This window comes from Amphiura filiformis, chromosome 16 (genome assembly GCF_039555335.1).
Source record: "Amphiura filiformis chromosome 16, Afil_fr2py, whole genome shotgun sequence".
Taxonomy (NCBI): domain Eukaryota; kingdom Metazoa; phylum Echinodermata; class Ophiuroidea; order Amphilepidida; family Amphiuridae; genus Amphiura; species Amphiura filiformis.
In genome coordinates this window covers 41,846,989-41,872,209 of record NC_092643.1, presented here as the reverse complement: position 1 = coordinate 41,872,209, position 25,221 = coordinate 41,846,989, and the positions used below count along the sequence as shown (strand labels likewise).

The 25,221-nt window shown below is 36.0% G+C and overlaps 3 protein-coding genes across 3 annotated transcripts in view; 1 reads left to right on the top strand and 2 right to left on the bottom strand.

Annotated features, from left to right (window-relative positions):
• Positions 1-6,625, bottom strand: part of LOC140136010 (uncharacterized) — a 117,141-nt gene extending 110,516 nt beyond the window's left edge. The window contains exon 1 of the mRNA XM_072157719.1: positions 6,403-6,625. Within this exon, the coding sequence (XP_072013820.1) occupies positions 6,403-6,436 (34 nt within the window). The 5' untranslated portion in view covers positions 6,437-6,625. The remainder of the gene's footprint in view (positions 1-6,402) is intronic.
• A 2,961-nt stretch (positions 6,626-9,586) lies between these two features.
• On the top strand, positions 9,587-15,675 carry LOC140136008 (large ribosomal subunit protein mL63-like). The gene is made up of 3 exons (XM_072157717.1): positions 9,587-9,767; positions 14,713-14,824; positions 15,202-15,675. Exons 1-3 carry the CDS (start codon positions 9,697-9,699, stop codon positions 15,352-15,354), a joined length of 336 nt encoding a protein of 111 aa, XP_072013818.1. The 5' UTR covers positions 9,587-9,696; the 3' UTR covers positions 15,355-15,675.
• A 5,262-nt stretch (positions 15,676-20,937) lies between these two features.
• Positions 20,938-25,221, bottom strand: part of LOC140136007 (apoptosis-inducing factor 3-like) — a 32,744-nt gene continuing 28,460 nt past the window's right edge. Inside the window, exons 15-16 of the mRNA XM_072157716.1 lie at positions 24,630-24,734; positions 20,938-23,432 (exon numbers count right to left, since the gene is read on the bottom strand). Of these exons, the coding sequence (XP_072013817.1) occupies positions 23,390-23,432; positions 24,630-24,734 (148 nt within the window). The 3' untranslated portion in view covers positions 20,938-23,389. The remainder of the gene's footprint in view (positions 23,433-24,629; positions 24,735-25,221) is intronic.

Here is a 25,221-nt window from a genome sequence, read left to right as displayed (position 1 = left end):
TCATGGCCATCCATTCAGCAAGTGGCTACTAACTGACCTTGACAGGCTTGAATGAGCACTGTCATCTGCTACAAAACCATCACACTCTAGGACTACACTCTAGGACCTGGTCACTCCATAATGCTACAGGGAGCACAGTAGTTTGACAATGGAGTGAAAGACTATTATTATTGATTAGGCGCGGATTTTAAAAGTACAGCTCCTATGCGTGTATAGCAAAAAATTGGAATAGAATGTTTGGAATCATGTAACTAAAGTACTAAATGCATTCTGCAAAATGCGCTCTGACCAATTTATAAAGCATTTCATTAGCTTTAATTTGACATATTGTTTGACATATTTGGAATTATGGTAAATCATTAAATAAAATATTTATTAATTAATCAATTATGTCAATTAATTAAAATTTAATGCAAATATGCATATTTTCTCTGACAGAATTGTAGGATTTGACAAGAGCCATCTTTCTTGTAAGTTTGATTCTTATAACATACCGGTATCGTATTGCGTCCCGTTATAGTTGCAGAAAAAAAATACGCGTGCAGGACACACCCCCGCACACACCCCCACACACCCAGAGGATCGTACCGTTTTACAATCGTATAACATTCATTGGCGCTAGTAGTAGTAAATGTCAATTTTCTTTGCTTTACCTCACTTGTTCTGCTCAAAATTAAAAGGGGACATATCTGACAGTAAAAGCTTACATTTTATTGAAATTATGTTTAACTATTTGCTTAAGGTGGTACTACACCCATTGATTTTTTTTTTTTTTTTTTTTGCATTTTGTGAAGAAATTACAAAAAAAAATTGGACAAAGTGGTATGCAAAATGAAGGGGCAAATCTTCTCGTTTTATTGGTGGCATCGGTATCAATGTAGCTTACATGCTTTTGAAGATAGAAGCCAAAAGGAGGTACATCACTGATGATTTAAATTCACTTCATTTTGGAAAGCTTACTATCAACGGATTTCGTTAAAATATTGGATATGTGTTGCTAACACATTAGGGAAATAATGTTGATATGTAAAATGGGAATAAGTGGTCCCTGATTTCTTTTCTGACTTCATGAACTTGGTGCTCCACAACTATCAAAAAACGAACCGGTTAAAATGCTTCTATTTTCAATGTCGAGCTATATTTTGTATTTTGAACTTGCAACCCTATGTCACTGAAACTTAATTAAGCCATAGGTAACAGGTTACCACAACCACACTACAGCAATGTTGAAAAAGATTGTATTTTTTGTCACCTATACCACCATATTAGGTAGTTTTCCGTAAGCTTCATTTTTGTGATTTTGGTAATTATTTTATATTTATTTGCCCAATCCAACTCAACTAGGCAATCTAAATTGTACTCACCATTTACATCCCAAGGTATTTTAGTATATCCACCTCACACATTTCCATTATATATCCAGTAACAGACAAAATATCAAAATTGATGCCTCATTATGACATGTATGATATCACAGACTATCACATGTATTCAAAATTGATGCCTGAATTTGACCTGAACCAATTGACCTATAACCTGACCTTTGATGACCTTATAGCCTTTTTTTATCTCTTTTTTCTAACAACATATTATAGAAGATACATACATGGTGTAGTATTAAATTGTCTATGTGGAAGAGATTATTTAGGCCTATTTAATTTATTCAGTGTTATAATCAGTGAGTATATTTCTATAGATAGTATAACAAAGGATTTAATGTATTCTATTCATGTATTCTACTTGGACATGTTCAATAGAATAAATTATGGTTTGTTATGAAACACACATCTCAGTTACCAGGATACAGTAAACAAAAAGATATATAGGGCTAAAATGATTTTCTAAAATGGTTTAAAACCACTTTGTATGTTGAGATATTTTATAAGTTCAGGACATGAGATGATGAACATATTTATATACTTTATAAATTTGCAACAAAAAAAAGAAGATGGGTACTGATGAAAATCAGGGTATTAAATCGCCTTAAGGATACGATACATGATTTACCGACAAGTGACTCATTTCGGAATGCGATCATGAATTTTGAAGAAAAAAAAGTTTCCACAGGCTTCTTTGGGATTCGAACCAGCGATTCGAAACTTCCTTCGATTACGCGTCTAGCGTTTTACCGTTCGGCCACGGTGGCAGTTGAGTGGCGGAGTGTAATGATAAATGATAAATCTCATAATGCCATCTTTAGCCTTTCGTTTACTAAAAAAAAGACGCGTTTTGTAAAGATAGATTAACCGTTTTATGCATAAAGAGCACGAACGTTTGGGAAAGGTTTCAAACAAATAATAAAGACACTGATGTGATGATGAAATTGCGTAAGTCGGGGAATACATGCGTCGCAATGTTTTGTTTTGGTTTTAGGAATTTGACATTAAAATTTACGACTTCATGACATTATCATTCGAAATCAACAAAAGATATTTCAACAGTATATGGCATCATTCTTTCTCTAGAATGTTTTATACATGTATGTGAAATAGCTTCAACAATGGTTCGCTGTATAATGGTAAAAACAGCCTTGACCTAAAAAAGGGCGAGAGGTACCATATTTAGGGGCTGTGCAATAATTATGAGCCCTGGGGAGGGTAAAATTGGGGGGGCAAGAAATTTTTGGCGAGACGAAAGGGGGGGGCAAGCAATTTTTGGCAAGCCGAGAGGGGGGGGGGGCAAGCGATTTTTGGCACGCATTCACGGGGCACCTTTTTAATAAAATGCTTTAAAAAGGCTTAGGAAAACGGTACGGAAACGCTTAAATATGCAAATTTTCCTGCTCGCTGCGCTCGCAACATACATCTAGACCATTTAAAGTTTGGAATTTGGGATCCCAAAAGATTGGCATGTTCAAGGGGGGGCAAAGAATTTTGGCGGGCCGAGGGGGGGGGTGCGATTTTGGCGGGCCGAGAGGGAGGGGGGCAAGCGATTTTTGGCGAGCCGTTCGGAAATTTTACCCCCCGGGGGGCTGATAATTATTGCACAGCCCCTTACGGATTCAGGCTAAATTTAAAATTGATATAAAACGTTTGTTTTGATCGATTACAAAAATTAATTTTTGTCATATAAAGAAATTGTGTCTGGCGTGAATTACACTACAGTTTTTATTCTTAGGGCTCTTTGACTTCTTCAAATGATTTTTTAATGGTAGAGTGAATCCCTGGCCCTCTATAATTACGCACAAAAGATCGAGTCCCCTTAAACAGCACAAAACAGATAAAGCAGACAAATTTACTATACATAGGCCTATACATGTATGGTATCTGTATGCCAGGGACTGTTTAAGAATATAACATTAGATTTATGATATTTACTTCGAGGACTGTTATTTATCAAAAATGTGAAAAATATCAAATTTTAATAATTTGTCATAAAAATTGTATTATATCGTGAATTTCAAACAATGAAATTTATTTGCTATCAGAAAGACATTCTTCGTATTCAGAATGCAATTCGATATGTCTGATGTGCTCTCATGTCCCACAAAAAATACTATCGAAACGCTCAAAACAGATCCCTTAATTTGGTTAATTTTCTTTTCTTGTTTTCTTTATTTTTTTCTTTATTTTTCTTTGATTTATATTGCCAGGGTAAGGAGAGGAGGGAACTAAAGGCCCATTCAGTGATTTTTTGATTTTTTTTCATCCCGACGATCGTAAAAATCATCCAAATTCAGATTTTGGATACTAGACTGCGGAACTCAGTCTTCAATGATAGTCAGTAATTTTTATATTTTGGACATTATTATGACTATCATTTGAGGACTGAGTTCTTATGATCCGGGGAGCAGTTTCAGACAATTGCTTGGGATTATTGGGGCAGAGGTTATCTTTTGAATTCTTTCATGACCACTGAAGCATAGTCAAACCTGTCAAGGACACTCGGCGTGAATTGAAAGACCATGTCACTCGCCACAAAAGAATGTCAAAGGTCATAAAACACCACTTTTGTGTCTTCTGCTATAAAGGCCTATGGCTGATTTTGTACCTTTCGTCATTGTCATAGATGTGCTAACATAGCTTTCTAGTGCAGTGGTTCAGCCGAAAGCCGCGCCGTGTGTCTAAGACAAAAAATAATGCATTTACGTGAGTCTGTAATTTATATACCGGTACTGACAGTATATAAATTAGCTACATGTATTTGAATGGGGCTTCAACTTCGTCAATACTGTCGTTTTCCTGTTTTGTTTTTTTTTTGCCTTTTGTTTTTCATTAACAAAATTTATAAACGTAACAATTTGATTTTTTTTTTCACTTTCGCTGGGATCACTGAATGGGACTTTATAGCGCGGATTATTCAAAACTTGTTTTTACCTACTGCTAGATAGTATTAATCCGATTATTACATAACTTTGCCAGCGTATTCAAGACATAGGTTATGTAGGGATAAACTGTACATGGGTATAGAGGCCCTGCATGCTTTTATCGATTGGCTCCAAACAAAGGATTTGAACCGGTGTCCTTCACCGTAATCACGGCGCAGTAGCCTACAGTCCATTCAATCAAATGTTGTCAGTGTGCGAGACGAACGATGTATAAATCTGGAGGTCACATCATCACTTATCATGCTTATTGTAAAAAGTTTGTCCAATGCATATACTGTGTGTATAGAGGTTATCCACTTTACTCATGTGTGACTTCTAACAAAAGGCGCTGATTCCCGTAGTATTCCTTAGTCAAAACATTTCAATGCATAACCTCGGAGTTACCTGCATGACTCTTGGCGGGCTATTTTGAAACAGTCATGGTTGCACATGTAGGTACTTCTTTTGAAAGTCCTAAACAAGGTATAGCAGTCGTTGATAGGATATGCAGCTTATAGAACACGGATAACCTCTATTGTTCCCGGGTATTGTCAATACAGTCAAGCAAACAGGTATTATATTTTGAAAAGGCCGCTATAGTATATTCACAGGGGTGTCTTGAATGGCCAATCATATGGGACATAATCAAATTGCAGTGACTGCTTCCTTTGTTACCACATGTCAGTCATCTTGTGATTATTGGACCATGTAAACATGCAAAAAACGAGCCAAAGTGCAGGCCCTATGACTAGGTACCACGGTCTTTGGGGGCCAAAACTGATACCTGTGTACATTTGCGTGACCAAATTAATCTCATATTTGACCATTTTAGCTTTTTGCATAAATTAGTTCTAATTTTAACAATATTTGACCATTCAAGCTTCAATATGGCCAAATTTTCACGCGCATTTGTACAGTACTATCATAATAGCCGCGGATCCAAATTATGCACCTACGAACCTGCAAATAAATCCTCTATTTCATTTATCCCTGTAAAATCAGATAAACACCCTTGGGACAAATCTAAATTAAGTAAAATGAAAATTTCCTTGTGCTTGTATTTCATGCGCAATTGTCCCACCGGGAATGTTTCAAACATTTGCCTCCCTCAATGACATGTGACCCAGATACCACACCACTGGAAACAGCACTAAGTATGTTTGTTATACGATATTGGGTGGGGGTCAAAAAAGTTTTGTCTGTCAAAAGAGGGGGGTCCAAAAAGTTAAGCGGTCCATCAAGGGGGGGTCAAAAAAGTTTTCGAGTGAAAATTTTGAGGTAGACCAGCCCCCCTACCAAAGTATTAATGAACACTCCCTTAGCCCATTTTGCTATCGACAATCACATCTCAGGGGTGGTGCAATAATTATGTGTACCCCCGGGTGAATTATAGGGGGGGCAAAGATTTTTGGCAGGCCAAAAGGGGGGCAAGCATTTTTGGCAGGTCAAAAGGGGGTCAAGCGATTTTGGCAGGTCGAAAGGGGGGGCAAGCAATTTTTGGCACAGATATTTTGGGCACCGTTTCTATATTACGCCCTAAAAAGGCGTAGGAAAACGTTAGGAACACGTTCAAATATGCAAAATTTCCTGCTCGCTGCGCTCGCACTATATGATAAGACAATTTAAGGTTTTAAATTCGGGTTCCCCAAAATCTTGCATGTGTAAGGGGGGGGGGCAAAGATTTTTTGGCACATCAAAGGGGGGGCAAAGGTTTTTGGCACGTCGAAAGGGGGGCAAAGATTTTTGGCAAGGCCAGAGGGGGGGCAAGCGATTTTTGGCAGACCATTTTGAGAATTCACCCCCGAGGGTACACATAATTATTGCACCACCCCTCAGGACCCCCTTGCGCGTTTACATATAGTAGGCCGGGGCCCTTTATGTTATGTATCTGAGTAAAATTCTCAGAGAGTTCCGATAAAGTCGATCCGAGAAAAAAAAAGTGTTTTCCCCATACCCGGTACGTCAAACCTATATAACATGTGTAATAGAGATATCAGTGAGCTAGGCCTTTTTTACTACCTTGCATGAAAACTCAGTGTACAACTTCATGAACTTAATAGGCCTACATTGCCGAAATTGAAAGAGTCTAAACTTACCAAATCTTGGTCCAGTTGTTCTGGGTTTGTTCATGTTTGTCGATGACTTTCCGATCAGAATGTGTAGTCCCGGTGTCCAAAACAGGCAATATTGATGGACGTTCTCTCACATATAGACCTACTAAAACTGAATTGTGGCGATGGAAAATCCATCATATAGGGCCTATGACAATGGAGAAAATGTTATTTCTGTGGTATTGGGATTTCCCCACTCATGAAATAATGACTAGTCTCGGACTCAATCGCGAACAAACATGTTTGTAAAAAGCAAAGACAGAAACCGGCTGGTAAGAAGACTACACTTTTGCCGCCAGGTCCTATGAGTTCGCGCCAAAACAATTAAATCAGCCACCACGTGACAAAATCTATCTGCGGTCGAGTTAGGGACGCACTAGATATCAAGGGGTGGGTATTTTTACATAGAAAATATAAAAAGAATTTGCTCTACCTCGCTGACCTCCAAAAAATTGCTCTCCACCTCGGCCTGGAACAATAAAAAAATTGATGTCAAGGGTGAAAAAAATGATTCGTAGTTAGAGGCTATAATTTTCTTCGGAATGGGAGGGTTGGTCCCCCCGCGAGGGGGGGGGGGGGTGCCTCGGCCATGTTAAAAGTAGGGGGCATTCAGGTCAAATGTACAGTTACAAAAGTATGGGGGTATTCAGTATATACACACAACCTGAATAAAAATGGGGTCATCGATTTGAAACTTTGAAAACGGGGGACCATTGGGGGTAATGGTCATTGGGTATAGGAAGTTACCAACTTGATGAGTGTCAATGAGTAGGCTACACATAAATAAGTGCCAAACTGCGATTTGAATCAATTAACAATTGGAAGCAACTGGATGATTGAATTCAGAGGGGATTTGAAGAAAAATCCCATTATTTCTCCAGGAGAACACAAATGCCATCAAACTTTGGGAATTAAAAAGGCTGGTCATTGGGTAGCAGGAAAAAGAAAAAGAAGGGGTCATTGAGTACCTGAATTTTTAAAAGGGGGTCATTGCATGGGTAATAGGTAGGGCAATAACACAAAACAGGGGGTCATTGGGTACAACCGGTTTGAAAAGGGGGTCTATATCCCGAGGCACATGATGCATATCCGTCATGGAGGTGCCCCCTGGGCAGGCCCGTACGTACGCAGGATTTTTTTGGGGGGTGCTGATTTTGAAAAAGTGGACTTTTTTCCAAGGGGGGGCGATTTTGTAAAAAGTGGACTTTTCCTCCCAAATTTGGACCTTTTTTGACCAAAAAACTGTAAAAAAACTGATTTAAAGACTTCATGCCTTAAAATTCTTAGCCTAATTCTAATTTGGTGTATTTTGGTCATAAACGGGTGTAAGAAAGACTCCCATTCTGCACTCTGCAAAGATATTGGACCACTACACAAAGTGAGGAATTGTTCCTATTATGGTAACTTCTTACGTAACTTTTTTACAGTGAAAACTTTCCTGCGTAAACAGACAATTCCTTTTTTGTGGCCATATGCGTAAACGAACGCTTATCCTGCATCAGATCGCGCGTGTATACCAGCGCGTTGGTACGCACCAAAATATCCATGTACGCAATTAACTACGCATGGTGTCGCAGAAAATTTTTTTGACCTTTTTGGTCAATTTACGCGAAACAAGGTCCGGTACCCCCAATTTTTTTTTGCGCGATTTACAGAGCTTTTTATTTTTAATAACATATATAAAATTAAAAAATTTGATCGATACAATTTTTTTCTACAACGCAAAAGGTTGTCTATTTTGAGAAAATTGCTGATTTTGCCGGCGTTGAAGTGTACAGAGATTTTTGGAAATGTACACCTCTTTTAAAACGGCTGTAGCTCAAAAGTGAGGTCCGGCACCCCCTGCTTTTTTAACGGATTTATTATCGTGATCCTAGCATCCTCTTTTTATGACATTTTTCAGTAGATATCCACGAAAAAGCTTATTTCCAAAATTTCAGTTGATTCCGATTTTGCGTTTGCGAGTTATGCATGATTATGTGTATTACACTGCTCCATAGACAATGTGTTGTAACTTCGTTCTGGTGCACCAGAACGAAATTCAAATTTGGCGATATTTTTGCTAAACGAATTAATCTGCAAGAAATATTTGGTAGGGTAGCTGCAGGTAATATGGGACAGCAGGTAATATGGGACACCTGTTTTCATTTTAACAAAAAGTAGCTTAGAGAAGGTACACACTTTAAGTTGATTTGTTAAGTGTTTAGAGACATCAATTGTGCTTCTAGAAATGCAGTTTTGGAGTCTGTGTATCAAACTCTTGGAAATCAATGCCAAAAGAGTGAAATTGCCCAAAAATTTACGTCGTTTTTTTGGCCTGATATAAAATCAATGACGCCACATTTTATGATTGTGTATCCAAATACTCTGGTACTGAGGGTGCATTTGTCACTTTTTATGATCTTTAGGTGATGGGTTAAGCTTATCAGCAGGTAAAATTCCACTGAAAAGTGGCACTTTCCTTTTATAAATGATTATTTTCTCTGATTTTCAACTGAATGGGTGCAGGTAATATGGGACACATAGGAAATTGTGTGCATTGTCAATGTGAAAAGCAAAACTATTTAGAAAATTGAATTTTCTTGTTGAAATTTGCATTTAACATTCAAAATCATGTAACAAAAATGTTTTTAGAACAAAAGAGTGATTTTCTGAACATTTTGATTTTCACCATAGAGATAACACAGTGTCCCATATTACCTGCACATGCAGGTAATATGGGACACTTGACGATGACGTCATTTTGACGTCATAGCGTCCAAACAAACATAAAAACAAGATAACATTGCCTGTTTTATTAATCTTAAAGGACAGGTTGTTCATCACAACAATCTCTTTTGGGCATATCTTCTATAGTTTTTATGCACATAAGCTAAACGTCCTTAATGGTCCCATATTACCTGCAGGTACCCTACATAAACATTATGTAGCCAGAGGTATCCAGTGGTGTAAAAATCTCAACTTTTTTGGGGGAAAGTTGGGGGATGAGGCTGTGAATCACGAAATGCCCCTTTAATGTACAAAATATGTCAATTTAAAAAAATTTGATCGATAGGTTTAGTTACGACGGTAAACCCTTAAAGCCGCTCTCCGACTCAAATAGCCAGCCTTTAGCTGGCGAAAAGCTTGGCCGACCTGATACGAAATGCTTACAGAACCTCATTAATATTCATGACCTGCTCCACGTGATGACATTTAGTGCTACCCGATCAACTCTGTGTTTTTGGTTTTTTTTATCTTAAATTACTGATTTATGATAAAAGTTCACCCTAAATTAACATGTGGTTGACAAGAATGCTTCTGGGGCATCGTTATCGCCATCCTAAGATACCTGGAAGACAGTATACAGGGTGAGTATGCTGGGTTTAGCCCAGCCAGCCGCAGCAGGAGGTGCAAAATTTGGAAACCATGTAAGCTTAAAAATTAAATGCTACCTACCACCATCAGACAGGGTCTAATTCTGCATAAAACCGGGCAACGTTATTTCTATAGATCTGCTGCACATTCAAATTGCATTGTATTGCATCGTAATTTCATTTGTGTCTATGCTAATTATGTTTACACAACATGAACTCACGTGTTTTCAAGCAAATTCGCCGATAATAGGTGATCAAAAGCGATCGGAATGTTACAAAAGTACAGATCGCATTCATCTTCTTCATTCTTCATATGAGATGATCTTTGGAAAAATACGGCATAATTTGTCTTGGTCATGTTGGTGTTTGCGGAATGCCGTGCAGTAAAATATTAATACGTTGCGGCAATTCATGATTGACAAGGGCAATTCCACGGTAACGGAAGGACATTTGCACTCTAATATGACATTTCAAACTTGGGAATCAAAAACACCTTTATTAGTTATATCAAGCAAATGTTACCATTTCATTACTATTACTGCTACCTTCAAATTCTACATCTTTTTTCCCAGAAATACCTTTCGCGTATGAAATATGAATATTAATGAGCTCGGTAACGGAAGGACGGTAAAACGGACATGGATTTTTTACCTAAATTTCTTTTGCATAAATTATGTAAATTTTGTAAGGCAACATTGTTTTCAAGGTGGGAAATGTAATCCTTTGAGTGTTAGCTACTTAATATCACTTTTCATTTGAATTTATGTGTTTCGGTAAAATATAATTACAATGCGTTAAGGGGGTACTACACCCCTGGCCAATTTTGTGCCTATTTTTGCATTTTTCTCAAAAATTATAGGGTATTGGTGACAAGTAAGATATGTATATTATAGGGCAAGGACTACAACTACTGCACTGAAAATTCAGCAACTCAAGGCAAGTAGTTATTGATTTATTGATCAAATATTGGTTTTCCTCATTTTTGACTGTAATTCCACAACTGTTGTCTGTGCTAAAATAAAATTCAAGTGCAGTAGTTGTAGTCCTTCCCCCTATAATATACATATCTTACTTGTCATCAATGCTCTATAATTTTTTTGTTATTTTCAAAAATAGACACAAAATTGAGCAGGGGTGTAGTACCCCCTTAAGGCTAATGAAAGTTGACTCCCAGTTTCCTGTTACCCGACTCGGTCAGAAAAAATGCCGATCAAATATTTCATTATTTTCCATTATTTCATTATTTCACATTTTTCAAGTTTTTAAGAAAAAAAGGATAGTTTTAATGTCATCTTTCACATCCGACACGTATTTTAAGCACTTTTACGCCGACCCTGACCGGCCCGAATAGTCTTTGTAAACGCTGGGTTAAACTACGTGGTAAAATGGCAATATCGTAGGGCGCATTTACTGGAGACTTAAAATTCCCTGCATCTAAGTTTCTCCTACCACTAAATGGATAGACCGAACACAAAGAGAGGCAGCCAAGTTTATGGGAACCAGCGTATGAACAAATATGAAAGCATTTCTACCGTGCACTATGTAGCGCTATATATAGACAACATCAAAATAAATAAAATAAATAAAGTTTGAAGTCAAATTTATTCTGCTTTTCTTACAAATATATGTATTTAATAAAATAAACTTATAAATAAAATGATTTATTTGTCAATTTCTTGCATGGTTGTTTTATTATTAACACGTGTACCCTGTGATGATTTTTACCAGCAACCTCCATGTGAACGTTCGAACTTTCATTTGTTGTGCAACCTAAATTGGAAAACAATACAATTTCCATGTATAAAAGTTTACTTTCAAAGATCTGCTTTAGGACCTGTGTCAAGTATTAAAGTTTTGACAGAACAGAGCTACAATATTTTATTGTGCAACCTAAATGATCAAAAACAGTTTGTGCAAGTAGACAAACTAATTTCCGTATAAATATTGCTTCCAAAGATGTGCTAGTGGAGAGTAAGTTTGGTTTGTAAAAAGTAGTGTGCAATAGAACACACAGACACAGTGTATTTATATGGAAAAGTGGTTCTCCAAAGACTATCATGGACTTCTGGTGCTTTCATATGTTGCACAACCTATAGGTTAATTTGAAGATTCCAAAGAAGATGTGCTTAATTAAAACTTGTTTTGAAGACTAAGTTGGTAAAATATTTGAGTGAAGCATGGTCATTACTATACTTTATTATTTTATTTGGGCCTCAAAACATAGCATTCCGTAATTAACTTTGCACCGATAATGAAAGTTTGAAAATAATGAATAATGAATAATGAAACAGTCACCTACCCAGTCATGAAAAACTATGTAACGGGAAACTGGGGGTCAACTTTCATTAGCCTAAGTGGATTAGCCATGGTAACAGAAGGACAGTAACGGAAGGACAAAAGGTTTACTAAATTTTAGGGGATAATAAAATATAAGAAATACAAAAATCATGAAAAACACCACAGTATGTCAAACTTTCAACTCTCATTGAGCAATTTTGTACAAAAAACCTGTAACAACATCTTAATGAGTACATGTATGTGTAAATTGGATCCAAAGTAATGCAGTTTTTCTTTAAAAAATCACAAAATTTGGCCAAAAAACAGGTTTTTGAAGAAATTTCATTGTAAACATATATATTTTAAATTATCTGTAAGATAGCTCAAATGACAGAGCACATTGAACTCTTTCATCTGATACCAAATATGTCATTGTAGCATTAGTAGTTTCAAAGTTCTAAGCATTTTTCAATTTTTTTCTCATGTCCACTTTGCCATTGGTGTGGAATTGCCCACAACTAACAATCGGCGTGTCCTTCGTATCCTCCACTGTCAATTTCTTATGCACTCACTAATCCTGACAAAAGCTTTGTGTTGATTACGTAATGTGTGGAGGCAAATTGCAATAAGTACAATGAAATAATGAGTAGGGCGGGCTCCGAGGCGGGTTTCTTCTTCATCTTACGTTCATCTTTGTTCTCCAAAAAAACCCGGAAGCTTGTCGTTTGGAGCTCTAGCTGAAATACAGCAAGATAATGTAAGATAGTAAATGTAAACCTGTATTTTAGCTAGAGTATCTCGAGCTAACCACCATGACCACATGTACCATGCATCATGTGCATTATCAATATCATGCACAGCACCCGGCATGAAAGATCATGATGATATGATATAAGTATGTTATACATGTAGGACAAACATGAATTATGTACAATTATAAATCACTCGTGTCTGTCTGTCTGCTTGAATTGCTATTTTTTAGTATTTATAATTTTATTGGAAAAAGGAAAGTAGCTAACATTAAGTACGAGGGGCAGTCAGTATGTTTTAAGAGTTGACTCGTGACGTCATTTGTGGATTGTTTTCATGGCATTTCTCAATGATTACATAAACACTGTACCTTTGTCTTTCATACAACACATGTAAAAATTATATCATACACATGATTACGTAACAGCATTAGCATAAAATCAATAGTCTAGGGACACTGCCAAATCACGCAAAAAGGCGGGCCTTTTAAATTACAGAAAAAACATGTGTTTACAATGTCCGAGAACAGCAAAAGTACAAGGTGCATATGGCTAGTTTTGGGCAGGAATAAACACTAGATCCTCAGTTTGCATTTGGTAAAATATGAACGCTGTGTATTACATCCCAATTGATTCTCAGCAACGGGATTCCATGAAATTGACAATTATGTATTCAATGTATTAAAGTTATCATTGGTTATTCTGCAGGATCGGTAATAATATTTGTTTTATTTTGCGAGTAGTACAAGTTGAAGTTTAGTGAGTTTGTGGTTTTGTATGTTATGTGCAAGAGTGTTTTCAGGAAGCGTAAATTGGCAGGCCGTCAGGCTAAATTGTCCACCTTATAAGTTAGTTTGCCGATTATTAGCTGGACACATCACACATGAAGTGTGATGTGTCCAGACTGGATATAGCCAAACTAGAACATGCACGTCAGCGTCCATTTAGCGTAATAAGCGTATACGCAATGTAAGGAGCGTGTATGTTAAACATACTATGTTTATCGGGGAGCCACTAGTTAGCATTTATAGTGTTTCAGTTTGGCCAAGCAATATTTAATTTTACTGTAGGATAGAAACTGAAAACCTCATCTTGAATGATTGATACAATTTTTCTTTGCAACGTTACATCAATTTATCAATCACTGAAAACAATATTATAAAACAAAAGAATTTTAACACTTTCTTTGTCAATATCTCAAAATCAATATTAGCAACATCAGACTCATTTCCCTTATAGTATATAATAGAGCTGTCACCTCTAGCAAGCTGTACAGTTTGGTTGGTTTGGGGACGTAAATTGAGGTACCGGGTAATAGATCTTCAAAATATAGAGGGAAAAAATAAAACATGAAATTGAACATTTCAACAAGAATTTATGTTGCAGAATTTGTCACTGTTGTTGGCCATCAATTTTAATTTATAAAACTTAAAATTGCAACAAATTTATGTTAATGTGTTGTTGACATCGCGAATTTCCATTCGACTCATCATAAATTTCTGTGTTTTCTAACTTTTCTTTACTTTTGAGAAATTGCCTTGGTGCCCTTATTAAATTTTCAACAGTTGCCATGAAATGCCCTTTTGAAATATTACAAATTGCTGTGCTACCTTGCCTTTTCAATAAAAATCCAAGGCAGTTATCAACTTGCCCTAAAAAGTTCCTTTCCTTAGACGATTGGTGATGACGGCGGGTCATGGTCATTGAAAGACATGACTTAGATCTACAGTCAACAGTGGCATCAAACACATAATTATAATATTATTGTATGAATGTTGATTACTTGTGGGCAAAAATCATCCACAGATTTAATATATAGTTGTGACTGCTACGAAAAAATTTCAAGATTGCATTTCAAAGAATATTAAACACTTTCATGGTTTTAATTGATCTCTTTTTTTTTTTGTCAACAGAAAGCGACGTAAAGCGATACAACTGACCTCTTGCATGATGAGAAACGTACGGAAAAGATTAGATATAGAAGAAGAAAATGCAAGACATCTAGCTATACCCTACCTCACAAAGGTAAGGAATGATACCATTTCAATTAAAATCCATAATTATCATGCATAGTGTTGGCTGATCCAGCCACAGATCGGCACACCTGATCCCGATCAAAAAATTGACAGATTAGCCCTGCCCATCGATAACTCCGATCACAAAATTGACAATTGACCCCAATGCTAACCCTAAGTATATCCCTAACCCTAATTTAAAATGCCCTTAGAAACCATTAACTTTAACCCTTTTTAGACTAATATAAATAAATAAATAAGTGACCCTTCAAACTAATGGGCTGTCCAGAAATGTAAACTGCACAAAATGTAAATTTAAGAAATACTAAACCAATGATAACTCATGTAAGATTCATTCAGTGTTTTGTTTTGTTTTTCCCTTTGTAGGCAGAAGAATACGGTCAGAGAGAATACGAAGAACAAAAGAGGATGAATGAGTTCCACAAAGAATTTGAAAAGAAAAGACTAGAAAAAATGAAGCCCCACAGGTTAATATCGGACCATGTTGGATATTTATCACAATTCACGAAATGGGAATGATTAACTAATGTGACATATCTTCCCTTCTACTGTATGGCTGGAAATAATTTGCAAGGTTTTTACTTTCAGTCTTTGAAGGAGAAAGGTTTTTAGTACTGTACACAAATTGTACAAGACTTGCAAAAATACATTTGCTCTAGTTTTTTCAATATTTTGGATTGAAAGACACCAAGAAAGTAAGGCTGTCCAAAAGAAGTTCTGGACCAAAATTAACCCTGCAAACAATTTCCAGCTACACAGAATTTTGACTGCTTACAATCATCCCATGCACAAACAAGTGTGCAGTGAGAATGGGACTTTGGCCTCTATGGATATCGCCAAGTTTGTACGTCAAAATTCAAGCCAGTGTGCATTCAGAATGGGAACAGATGTTACCTAGTGTCGGTTTTACAATTCATCCTTGTCAAATCCAAGCCTGTGTGCAGCTTGTCTGTATGGGACTTCTATGGCTTCTATGGATGTCATCTCATCATCCTAAAAAAAAGGGCAGTGGAAATGGGACGTATGACTTCTCTGTAGATACAGGGTTCAAAAGAAATAACTCCCCCCCTAAAATTACAAAACATTTCTTTGCATAACTTGGCATACATTTCGTTGATTTGAAAAATTAAAAAACCTGTGAATAGAGGAATCTTTTTGCTACCCTCGCAATTTTCTTCTTTTTGAAAATCATTTTTTGTTGGTCAAAAATTATCACATTTTCCAAAAATGATGCTTTTAGAAAAAGTTGCACTTTTCAACATCCTATACATGTAATGTACAAAACGTTCTCGATATCAACGTGATCAATGTAAATTGTTAGTTAATTTGTCTTCAATTTTATGTATCCGATTACTCAGTCAACCATGCATTCATCTTTCAGTATAAAACAATGATTCAGTGACATGAATTTTGACATGAATGGGGTTTTCAGTCGGTGTTTCAAAATTGGTAAAATCACTATAGGAGTAGAAATAAGGTTTGTAGTGTGATGCTTATTTCTTTCGTTGGCTAGATAAGATGAAAAATTGCAAATTGTAGACTGAAACAGTTGCAAACATCTAGAGCAACGGCTCTCTTGAATAAAGGCGTACATGACAAAGAAGAAATGGCCAACAAAGATTGGAGGCTGGAAGTCAGCATTCAGCCAATTAACTGCATGAAGCCAATCTCTAGTGGCCACATCATCATGAGTGTTACACATTTATCCAAGAAAGCCATCATTTTAAATCAAAATGCGAGATGCTTCAACCGACCCAATACAGGTAAATATTCACAATTTTGGTCAAATTTATGCGTAGAGAGCACATTTATCCTTCCTTGTGATTTTATCATTTTGAAACAACTGCTGATTAAAAACATCAAAGAAAATCTCATTTTACGCACAAATTTAGTTCAACAAATCTTTGTTTTGCACTGAATGATGGTTGCATTGGTGCCTGAAGGATCGGAGACAGAAAGGTGAAGGAAAAAAAAAGAATTAAATCAACCTTAACATTAATATCGAGAATGTTTGGTACATAATGTGGTAAAGTGCAACTTTTTCTGAAAGCATCATTTTTGGAAAATGTGATTATTTTTGACCAAAAATATTGTTTTTGCAAATGCAATAACTTTAGGAGGGTTGAAAAACGATTCATCTATTCACAGCTTTTTGAATTTTTCAAATCAACAAAATATATGTCAAGTTATGCAAAGAAATGTTTTGCAATTTTAAGGGGGGAGTTATTTCTTTTGAACCCTGTATGTGCAACATGCTACAATGCTGTAATGTTCAGCTCATTTTGAAGAGATTTAAATATGTACATGGACAAATACACCATGGCGTAAACAACACAACATTGCCCAAATTGTAATTAACGTGGGGCACCTTTACGGCTAATAAAAGTTGGTGTTAGTTTCCCAGTCACATATTTTTTGTGTAATGCAAGCAGGGACTGCCTTTTGAGGAGAGCGAGAGCAATCGCTCTCTACTGCTCTCCTTAAATCTGATATAGGAGAGTGATTTTTAGCTCTCCTTAGTTAACTATTCTATCCTTACATTCTATTGTAAATGCTCTAAACAGCTCTCCTTGAAGGCTCCAGAAGAGCCATTTAATGCTCTCCTGCAAATTCCAAAAGACAGTCCCTGATGCAAGACCATGTCAAACCAGGGATTAATGCTTAGATCATCTTTACGGACATTTTGCAACAGATAGAGAAAACTTTTTATTAAAAAAATGGAAAGAAATTTGTAATTTTTTTGTAATTACCAGGAACATGTGAGGAGAAAATCCTAAATTTTCATGATTGACTATATATCCTCTACTCAACTAAGACAAGCAAGGCATTTTTGACATTTTTAGAGTGTAAATTTTTGATTAAATTGCCATCTCAATTTCTGGATAATTGACTTTTTCATAAAAATACCCTCAAAACTCGATAGTTAACACATGTGCTTACTATCTAGAACTTTTAAAACATGCAAACATAAAGAGCCCCATCCACAAAAGTGTAAAGGGTTTTGAGCAAATCATCGATACACATAGTTATGTAATATGTACGAACGACCAGCAAATGTGTCTCAACCCCATTAGCTCAGTTGGTAAAGCGCCAGACTTTGATACAATTTCATGTTTTCAAAAGCGCTCGATAGTAAGCACATCATATGACAGCGTTCAAGCTTTGACTTACGTTTGGCGGACAAAAAAGTGTGAAAAAATAAAAATTCTTGATTGTTTATATGTTTCCAAGGGTAAAATATCATGTAGTTTCAGATTCTGGCACTTAAAACTCCCTATCTTTTATAGATTTCAAGAAAAATTCAATTTTATGTCCGATTTTGACCGAAAATAGCCGTTTTGGGGTGACGAAAAAATTTACTTGCAGATTTCCTGTGAGTGTATGAACATGAACACTATTATATAGAGCCTAATTTTCTATACTAATTGTGTAACAAGGGTACAATTGTGATATTAAAAGCATTGAATGGGATCAATATATTTCTTTATTTTCGTAGCAGCAGTACAAACTTGAGCGTTCGGGTGACAATTGATTTGGAAAAAAGTACAATATTCGCCTCATTTTCTATTTGAAAAGGCCATATCTCCACAATGGTATGAGCTATAGGGATGCTTTAAGTGTCTTTTTGCTCAGTATTTCAATAGCTAAATGGTAAAATATCATGTAGTTTCAGATTCTGGCACTTAAAACTCCCTATCTTTTATAGATTTCAAGAAAAATTCAATTTTATGTCCGATTTTGACCGAAAATAGCCGCTTTGGGGTGACAAAAAATTTACTGCAGATTTCCTGTGAGTGTATGAACATGAACACTATTATATAGAGCCTAATTTTCTATACTAATTGTGTAACAAGGGTACAATTGTGATATTAAAAGCATTGAATGGGATCAATATATTTCTTTATTTTCAGTAGCAGCAGGACAAACTTGAGCGTTCTGGTGACAATTGATTTGGAAAAAAGTACAATATTCGCCTCATTTTCTATTTGAAAAGGCCATATCTCCACAATGGTATGAGCTATAGGGATGCTTTAAGTGTCTTTTTGCTCAGTATTTCAATAGCTAAATGGTAATATGATAAATAAGTACCCGGTAAGCTTCATTTACAGAAAAGAAAATAACTTGCAATATGCTACCCCACCCCTAAGAATTTTGAGGACGTGAAAAAATTAATGGATTCTCTAAAAAAATAAGTCCTTCAAAACTGGGAGGTTTAAGGCTAAACAAACACAAACTTGCTCTTGCCAATACCTCCCTCTAGAGCAAGTTTATGTTTATTTAGCCCTAAGTATCCCCATTTTGAAGGACTTTTTTTTTTTAGAGCAAAATTTCACTCATATTTGAGGATTTCGGCAGAAATATGCCTGTACAGTGCTATGGGGAAAATTGAATACCTGAGTGGAAGAAGGGCCCAACTCCAATTTTTTACAAAAATGAGTTAGACCCAGCATTTTATTGCCAGCAGACTGTTCTTCCTTGTGTGTGAAAGATGAGCCAAAATCCACTATCTAAATAGTCTTCCACGTACACTTAATCATGGTTTTCATGGAAGAAAGGCCCAACTCCATGGAGTTGGGCCTTTCTTCCACAAATATTAGAATTTTGGTCATCCATTAAATCTGCTTTTCACCACAACAAACTTACTTGCTAGCATATTACATGCTTCTACTTGAGCAGTTAATGGATAATTATCAAATTTCTGTAGCTATTTATAACACTCTTGCTTACGGAACTGGCACTTGCAGTATATTAGTGGAAGAAGGGCCCAACTCCAGCTCGTATTAAGACCTGTACCGTTGCTATGGAAACATCATATATAATTTCGAATGTATGTAATATTGTATGTTCATGTCTTAAAGGTCCCCTGAAGATGAAAACATTCTGTTTAAACTTTTCCAAATATTAAGTTTTTTCTTAATATCTCAAAAACAGTTTTGATGGAGTTGGGCCCTTCTTCCACTCAGGTATTCAATTTTCAAGTTGGTAATTATGCATTTTTTATGTCAGATTCAGTTTCTACACAAAATTTCACCCTAGAAAATGTTCCTTTAAGTAGGATATCTTTCACTTTATGTTTTCACCATTCTGGCCACAAAAAGTAAGTCAAAGCTTGAATGCTGTCATATGCTAACTATCAAATTTTTATGGTAATGAATTATTCTCCAAAATTGGAGCGGGTAACAGGAAACTTGGAAACAACTTTCAACTGGAAACTGGGAATCAACTTTAAATAGCCTATTGTATTTGTCCAGGATTAGCCAATGTTATTACCATGTATTTCTTTACTCGAATACACTACCATTATGTTCTGCATAAATTAAAGCTACAAGCCATCCTAAGAGAGTGCCCACTGTAAAAACCAAAAATATTAAAACCGGTTTGCATCTAACGACCCTTGATTGGTTAGTATCGCGTAACTAAACAAAGACACCGCACTAGTTACGCGATACTAATCAATTACGTGCGGTTGTTTGAGTGATAGAATGGTCGAAACGAACTAGTATTTTTTTTTTTTTTTTTTTTTAACGGAGGCTATATATTAAATTTTGAGAGCCAATTGCCCTCACCTCTCCTGTAATTTGAGCCTTGATATCCAACCTTATTCCTATGTAGACTCATGAACCACTGTTAGTGTTTTGAGCTCATGATCAACAGTTTGGAAATCCTTGACTTAAATGATTTGCCCCAAAAAAGTTATTTATGAAAATACCCTCTCTGACGTATAGGAATATTAAGTTAAACATACTGCCAACCAAGGGTGAAAATAAGAGAGCTTGAACCAGGGGCCACTTTGGCAAAAAAAGTGGCCCCAGGTTCACCAAGATTTGAAGAACCCAAGGGCCACTTCCATTTACCAAGGGGTCAATAAAAATAAAGATATGCTGGATGGGTTAAATAAGCACTAGTTGTTTTGAATTTGATACTTTTTGGTTCACTATTCAGGGGCCAGTTTTGTGAGAAAAGTGTCCCTGGTCAACTACAGATGAGATGGAACCAGGGGCCATTGCAGAGTTTCTGGGGGCCAAACGGCTCCCCTCTCCCGCTTAATTTCACCCTTGCTGCCAACAATGAAAATAAATCACAATGACAAGACAAAGAGAATCGTGTTTTCCCATGTATTGTTCTTTCATTTACTGTCTACTACAATAAAATCACATACAGTAAGCAAAAGAATTGAGGTACCAGTTATGTTTACCCCCTGTATATCCTAAACAAAGACAGATACATGTAGGTCATAACTGGACCAGCAGCCAATAGCTTCATCTTTCAGCTTGAATTTAAGACATCATTCGTTGAAATCGTTCAAGAAATAAAGACACGACAATCCAAAAACGCAAGGAAGATGCAAATTCTAAAGTTGCAGTTTGCTACATCGCATGCCCTATTGATTTGTACACAAAGCGTTCTCAAACAAGAGAACTAGCGCTGTGCTTCCATTGATTAGCATGTTAAAACTAACATTGACCAATTTCAACAAATAGGTCTTTAAAGAGTACAGGCATTGGCTGCTCATTTAATTTTGACATATTTGTATAAAGGATATACAGGGGTGAACGTAACTGGTACCTTAATTCTTTTGCTTACTGTAGATACTTAAAATAGAATTTGTTCCGATATCAAACTACAAAATACTAATACAAATATACATTGATTGTGTATAAAATTACATATCTGTAAAAAAATGATTGTGCATAAACTTTAAATATCCATTATATGAATCTGGTAATAAAATATGCTGTACAATAATTCAGCCAATCTTATGATTATATTCAAGGTGTATAAAATAGTACTTTATAATTTTAGGAATTATATGATAATAAGTTTTTAAGGATTAAGGAAAAATAATTTGCCTTCCACAGGGGGTAGTGTGGCTTGTAACTGGAATAGCCCAATGCATGGTTCTTTCCCCTTTCAATTTGATATGGTTAAAAGCCGTAGCTCACAAACATAGTGCCAAAGGTGTGTGTGTGTACAAATAACCAATACTGTGTGCTTTTATACAACAAAAAACAAGCAATGATTGTGTTACGATATCAGGTATTGGCAATGGAAATTCTAGTATCAATAATAATGACAAAATTGCTATACATACAAATAATCAATTTGAAGCCAAAATATACAACTACATGTAGTCCATTTCACAAAATTTCTTACTCTAGTATATATATTATTATAATTCTCCCTGTAATTATATACGGTATATAAGAATATTCACCAATAAGGTATTTTAAAAAATTTCACAGAATAATGCAAAATTACCTTGCTACTGTACCATAGATCTCCATTTACAAGCATTATGCATCAAAATGAGTGTTATGAAAGAGACGATAGGTAGACACCCTCCACAAAAATATAACCACAGAGTGGTCTTACAATAATACATGTTTGTTGCTCTCAAAGTCCAAATCCTGTTTTTATGGAGGGTGTTTGCCTTTCGTCTCTGTCATAAAAAAAATACTCGTTTAGAGGCATATTTCTACTGTTGTTTGTTCGGCTAATATTGGCGAGAAAAATGAGACACGTAATATCGTGTATTGATATAGAATTGCTTGCATGCAGTTACATGCTTAATGCATATAAATGTGAATTTATGTGAGCTTAAGTTGGGACTTTATTGAAGCGTGCAGTAACAAAAACAGAATAATTTTGCCAATTGTAAGCCGAACAAACTAACATCCCAGAGGAGGCTTAAAGGCATTCCTACAATGCACTATGATTGGGAAATTTGATCAATATAACCTAATTTTAAAGGCAAAGTCCCCATTGCCACACACACAAAAAATGGTAATTTTAAAACTGCAGCCAACGAGCTAATAGTTGAGACTTATGACTGATATTTGATTTTCTTACAGGAAACATTCATATTGTCCCACTGCATTAATTTTATTCCTAAGTCTCGATGTTTTGAATGTTAAATAATAGGATGAAAACACCAGATATTTGCACACAATCCCAATGCAAGGTATGACCAACTGTACCATATGTGTACAAAAGCCAGACATACAAGGTCAGAAACCCCATTGGGTTGTGGGAATGTCTTTAAACATCCTCTGCTAACATCCAAAGGTGATAATCAAATTTTCAGTGTGTATGCACCATTCTGAAAAGACCTGCATTGAAACCTTACAGTGAAAAATTACTATCAAGGAATTCCGTACATTCAACTATCCTTGAATTTTCAATGTGAAACACACACCATCAAGTTGTCAAAACATGTCAGAATCACAGAACTCCTTCTGTGCTTCACATGAAATTCAGAGTTAGTTGAACATTCATTTTGGTGCAAAAAAGGTTTGTTTAAATCACTTTTGGAGACCAACACTTCATTTATGTTACTATACCACATTAATTATTTTTGTCCACTACATGCAGCCACGTCTGGCCACATACTAGGTCAGTAGGGGTGTGCAAGTCACAGAAATACACAAGCATATAAAATAGCACCTACATGTACATAATAATCGCCTCAATTACATTTCATGATCTACATGTTTGAGCCCAAATTCTGACAGTCTATAAGCTCCGATAGTTAACCACTATTATATGCATAATCTCACTTCTCTGATAATTGTTTGGGCCAGTCTGGTTCATCTGATCTGAAAGAGAGCAAAGAGAAATATATAATTTAGGAAACAATTTTACCAGTGGCGTACCGAATGGGTGCAGGGGCAAGTCCCCACCCTGCCTCAAAATACGTGGATAAAATTTACAAAAAATGTGATATGGAACTTCCTATTGCCTGTTTTAGGTCCCCACCATTATTCTCATTTGGGCCCATTTTGGCATTAAAACTGCTCATTTTTGCATGCTTCCCATGCATTTGTCCTGTTGAGGTGACGAAAAAAAAACCCTGTTCTACGGGCCCAACCAACTCGGTTTGGGGGGAGGGAATTTTTTTTGTAAAAATGAATGATGAGCCAAATTTCAACAATTTCAAAATATTGCAAAATATTACAGATTTTGGCAATTTGAAAAAAAAAAATGACTGGCCAACCCTACTTGAAAGGTCCGTCAGCCTGTTGAACTTTTTTCCCCGTCACCAAAGGTCATTTTGGTAATAGGTCAGCAAGACAATCTCCCCGGAAATTTTACATGGTACGTCACTGGATTTTTCCACTTTATCTTGCTCCATTCAATTTGGCAAAGCCTTGTTGAACGAAACACAGACCACATTTCACCTCATCACAAAAATGTGACCCATCACATCGAAACAGACCACTTCGCGGCTAGCTTCATTGGCAGATAACAATGAAATAAGATAAAAAAATATAAAGAAAATAAAAAGAATTCTGACCTTGTTTTGCCTCATAAAACATTTTTACTGTATCTGATTTCTCACGAGTAAGGTGTCGCTTTTCAAGCTAAAAGCAGCAGTTTATCCTAGTGTTTAAATCTCCATTTTCATTTCTGCCGCAAGGTGGTCCATTTCGATGTGATGGGTCACAAATATTCTTACCATTGTACTGAATAAACTTATAAATGTGACACGATCTGGTCCATGGGGCCAAAGAAGCATTTTTGAAAATTGAGTTACTGTAATTATGACATTATACATCATTTACTGAAAACACAGAAGGTCTAGCATACTTGGTTCTAAAGTTATGAAGCTTTTGATGTCTATTTTCTTATGTATTTTGTTGTTTTTTACTCCATATTTTTACCTTTATCTCTGTTTCGAATTTGCCGCCTTTGGCCCCTGGACTAGATCGTGTCAAAAATATTTATATAATATCTCGCCACAATTAGTATGTTCTAGGAAAGTGAGAATACACAAAATATATTCTACAACTTACTCAATTTCTGATTTGGCCAGATCCTTGCCACTAGCCAAAAGCTCTGCAAACTGGGATACAATGGGGTCAGAGCTCATACTAGCCACCGCTGTTACTTTTCCATCTCTGTTCAAAAAAGAAATCACCGGCATTAATAACCATTTCGATATGTACATGTACATTTAAAAATAAAATCACATTAAAAATCACATATCCACTCACAGGGACAGAAAAACCACTTCCAGAATTCAATCACAAAAATTCCAGTTAAATTCTGCGAAATTTTGCTTGTAACAATAAATCTATATTATTAAGTCATGCATAACTATTTTCATCATAAAATTGTTGTTTTGGGTTTTTTTAAGCTTTGGTATCATATGTGTTGGTGTATGTGTTTGTTTTAATCGACAAACGTGGACCTACTGTACCTATGACATTTCACTCAAAGTCAATAATTTCACTAATGTATATTGGGAATAGATCCCCCATGCTTTGGCGGTTAAATAATCATATCTTACAACAAAAGTACACACTTTCAAAAGTGAAATGTCAGTGCATAGAGGTCCACGTTTACACTGTTAACTAAATAGGAGGCTCATAGGGTCTATGTTAT